Source organism: Brachyhypopomus gauderio, unplaced genomic scaffold (genome assembly GCF_052324685.1).
Source record: "Brachyhypopomus gauderio isolate BG-103 unplaced genomic scaffold, BGAUD_0.2 sc213, whole genome shotgun sequence".
Taxonomy (NCBI): Eukaryota; Metazoa; Chordata; class Actinopteri; order Gymnotiformes; family Hypopomidae; genus Brachyhypopomus; species Brachyhypopomus gauderio.
This window is the reverse complement of record NW_027507034.1, coordinates 215,909-219,005: the sequence shown is the minus strand read 5'-3', so window position 1 is coordinate 219,005 and position 3,097 is coordinate 215,909. Positions and strand designations below refer to the sequence as shown.

General features: G+C 53.3%; 1 protein-coding gene across 1 annotated transcript in view; it reads right to left on the bottom strand.

The window, feature by feature from the left end:
- Window positions 1–525: 525 nt before the first annotated feature.
- Window positions 526–3,097, bottom strand: part of LOC143502801 (plexin-A2-like) — a 45,706-nt gene continuing 43,134 nt past the window's right edge. Inside the window, exon 17 of the mRNA XM_076995516.1 lies at window positions 526–909. Within this exon, the coding sequence (XP_076851631.1) occupies window positions 541–909 (369 nt within the window). The 3' untranslated portion in view covers window positions 526–540. The remainder of the gene's footprint in view (window positions 910–3,097) is intronic.

Genomic DNA, 3,097 nt, shown 5'->3' with positions numbered 1-3,097 from the left:
ACAAAATAAACATCATCTTTGGTGTTGGTCAACTGATCCTATTTGCATAATATACACCCTGAAAGAACTGGGGGAGGGCCTACTTTCCTGTGGGAGGGCCTACGTCCCTGTGGGAGGGCCTACGTCCCTGTGGGAGGGGCCTTCGTCCATGTGGGAGGGCCTATGATCCTGTGGGAGGGCCTACGTTCCTGTGGGAGGGCCTACGTCCCTGTGGGAGGGCCTATGTCCCTGTGGGAGGGCCTATGGTGCTGTGGGAGGGCCTATGTCCCTGTGGGAGGGCCTATGGTGCTGTGGGAGGGCCTACATCCCTGTGGGAGGGCCTACGTCCCTGTGGGAGGGCCTATGTCTCTGTGGGAGGGCCTATGTCCCTGTGGGAGGGCCTATGTCTCTGTGGGAGGGCCTATGTCCCTGTGGGAGGGCCTATGTCTCTGTGGGAGGGCCTATGTCCCTGTGGGAGGGCCTATGTCTCTGTGGGAGGGCCTACGTCCCAGTGGGAGGGCCTACGTCCCAGTGGGAGGGCCTACGCCCCTGTGGGAGGGCCTATGAGTTCCCTCCACCCCATCTCTCCGTCCTACAGCAGGAACAGCACACTCTGCCGGTTCTGGAAGGCCCGGGCGAGTCGGGGTGGGCAGTGACGTACCTGCGCAGGAGCAGCTTGGGGTGGTTCTTGCTCTCCAGGTTCTTGTCGATGAGGTCGGACAGCAGCTGTTTGAGGACGTCGGTGGCGTACTCCAGACGACCCTGCAGGGCCGTCATGATGAGGGAGGCCACGTTGCCACGGTCACGCATGGAGAAGGAGCGCTGGGCCTCCAGCGTGCGGATGAAGGTCAGCAGGAACACCTTGTTGTTGATGAGCTGCGCAAACAGCTTGAGGGCTTTCTCCACGCTCTGCTGACCGTTCCCGGAGACCTGCAGGAGGCCATGGGCACACACACACACACACACACACACACACACACACACACACACACACACAAACAGTGGCACACACACACACACACACACACACAGACAGTGGCACATACACACACACACACACACACACACAGACAGAGACAGTGGCACATACACACACACACACGCACATGCACGCACACACACACATAGGTTCACATTTGTGTTCAATACTTGTCAGAATGTGGGGTCATACATATGTAAAAATATGTAGATACATAACCTTAGTAGGTTATTTTAATAATCACACACACACACACACACACACACACACACACACACACACACACACACAGGAATGTATATATCACGTACTAATAACATTACTGTGAGGAAAATAAGTATTTGGACACCCTGTGACTTTGTTCTCCCACTTATAAATCATGGCGGGGTCATGTCAGAGCTGGAGTGGCTAATCGGGACATTCGGGAGGATTCCTGATGGGAGAAATAATTTTGAGCCGGATTTGGGTCCTGGGTCATGTTCATGTTAGGTGCGTGTCCAAAAATATCCGGATACCGTGTCCTAATAACATTATACATCAACAATGGCACATAAAGAATGTACATGTTAATTTTTAATTTATTATTTAGGATGAACTCCTTGCTGTAATTGGACAGACGACTCAAAATGTGAAGGAGATAAAACCTTGAGTTTGTATAGCCAACATGGTCCAGTTCTGCCTTATAGAAGCCGACAGCCTATCATGTTCCAATATGCAAATGAGCCTCTGTGTGAATACATTATGCAGATCCTACATGGAAACTACACTGCTATCAGTCAGTTGCCCCTATGTTAGTTAAGTATTGATGTAATGTAATACATTGTGTAGCGTATACATTTACACACACTTATTTGTCTCTTTCCTTGAAATTTCAGAATACCACACACACATACGCGCGTGCACGCACACACACACACACACACACACACACACACACACACACGCACACAGTCTTTATCTGCATAGCTCAGAGTGAAGAGGGTGTCTTACACAGTGTGGGGTGGTGCAGTGGTGTGATGCTCCAGCTTAGTGTGGAGGGAGAGCAAATGTGGGGGAGGAGACAGCAATGTAGCTCTCTACTGCCCCACTGTACTCTCTACTGCCCCACTGTACTCTCTCTACTGCCCCCACTGTACTCTCTACTGCCCCACTGTACTCTCTCTACTGCCCCACTGTACTCTCTACTGCCCCACTGCACACTCTCTACTGCCCCACTGTACTTTCTACTGCCCCACTGCACTCTACCGCCCCACTGCACTCTCTCTACTGCTCACTGTACTCTCTACTGCCCCACTGCACTCTACTGCCCCACTGTACTCTCTACTGCCCCACTGCACTCTCTCTACTGCTCACTGTACTCTCTACTGCCCCACTGTACTCTCTACTGCCCCACTGCTCTCTCTACTGCCCCACTGCACTCTCTCTACTGCCCCACTGCACTCTCTCTACTGCCCCACTGTACTCTCTCTACTGCCCCACTGCACTCTCTCTACTGCTCACTGTACTCTCTACTGCCCACTGCACTCTCTCTACTGCCCCACTGCACTCTCTCTACTGCCCACTGCACTCTCTCTACTGCCCACTGTACTGTCTACTGCCCCACTGCACTCTCTCTACTGCCCCACTGCACTCTCTCTACTGCCCCACTGCACTCTCTCTACTGCCCCACTGTACTCTCTACTGCCCCACTGTACTCTCTACTGCCCCACTGCACTCTCTCTACTGCCCCACTGCACTCTCTCTACTGCCCACTGCACTCTCTACTGCCCCACTGCACTCTCTCTACTGCCCCACTGCACTCTCTCTACTGCTCACTGTACTCTCTACTGCCCCACTGCACTCTCTCTACTGCCCCACTGCACTCTCTCTACTGCCCCACTGCACTCTCTACTGCCCCACTGCACTCTCTCTACTGCCCCACTGCACTCTCTCTACTGCCCACTGTACTCTCTCTACTGCCCACTGTACTCTCTCTACTGCTCACTGTACTCTCTCTACTGCCCCACTGCACTCTCTCTACTGCCCCACTGCACTCTCTACTGCCCCACTGCACTCTCTACTGCCCACTGCACTCTCTACTGCCCCACTGCACTCTCTCTACTGCCCCACTGCACTCTCTCTACTGCCCCACTGCACTCT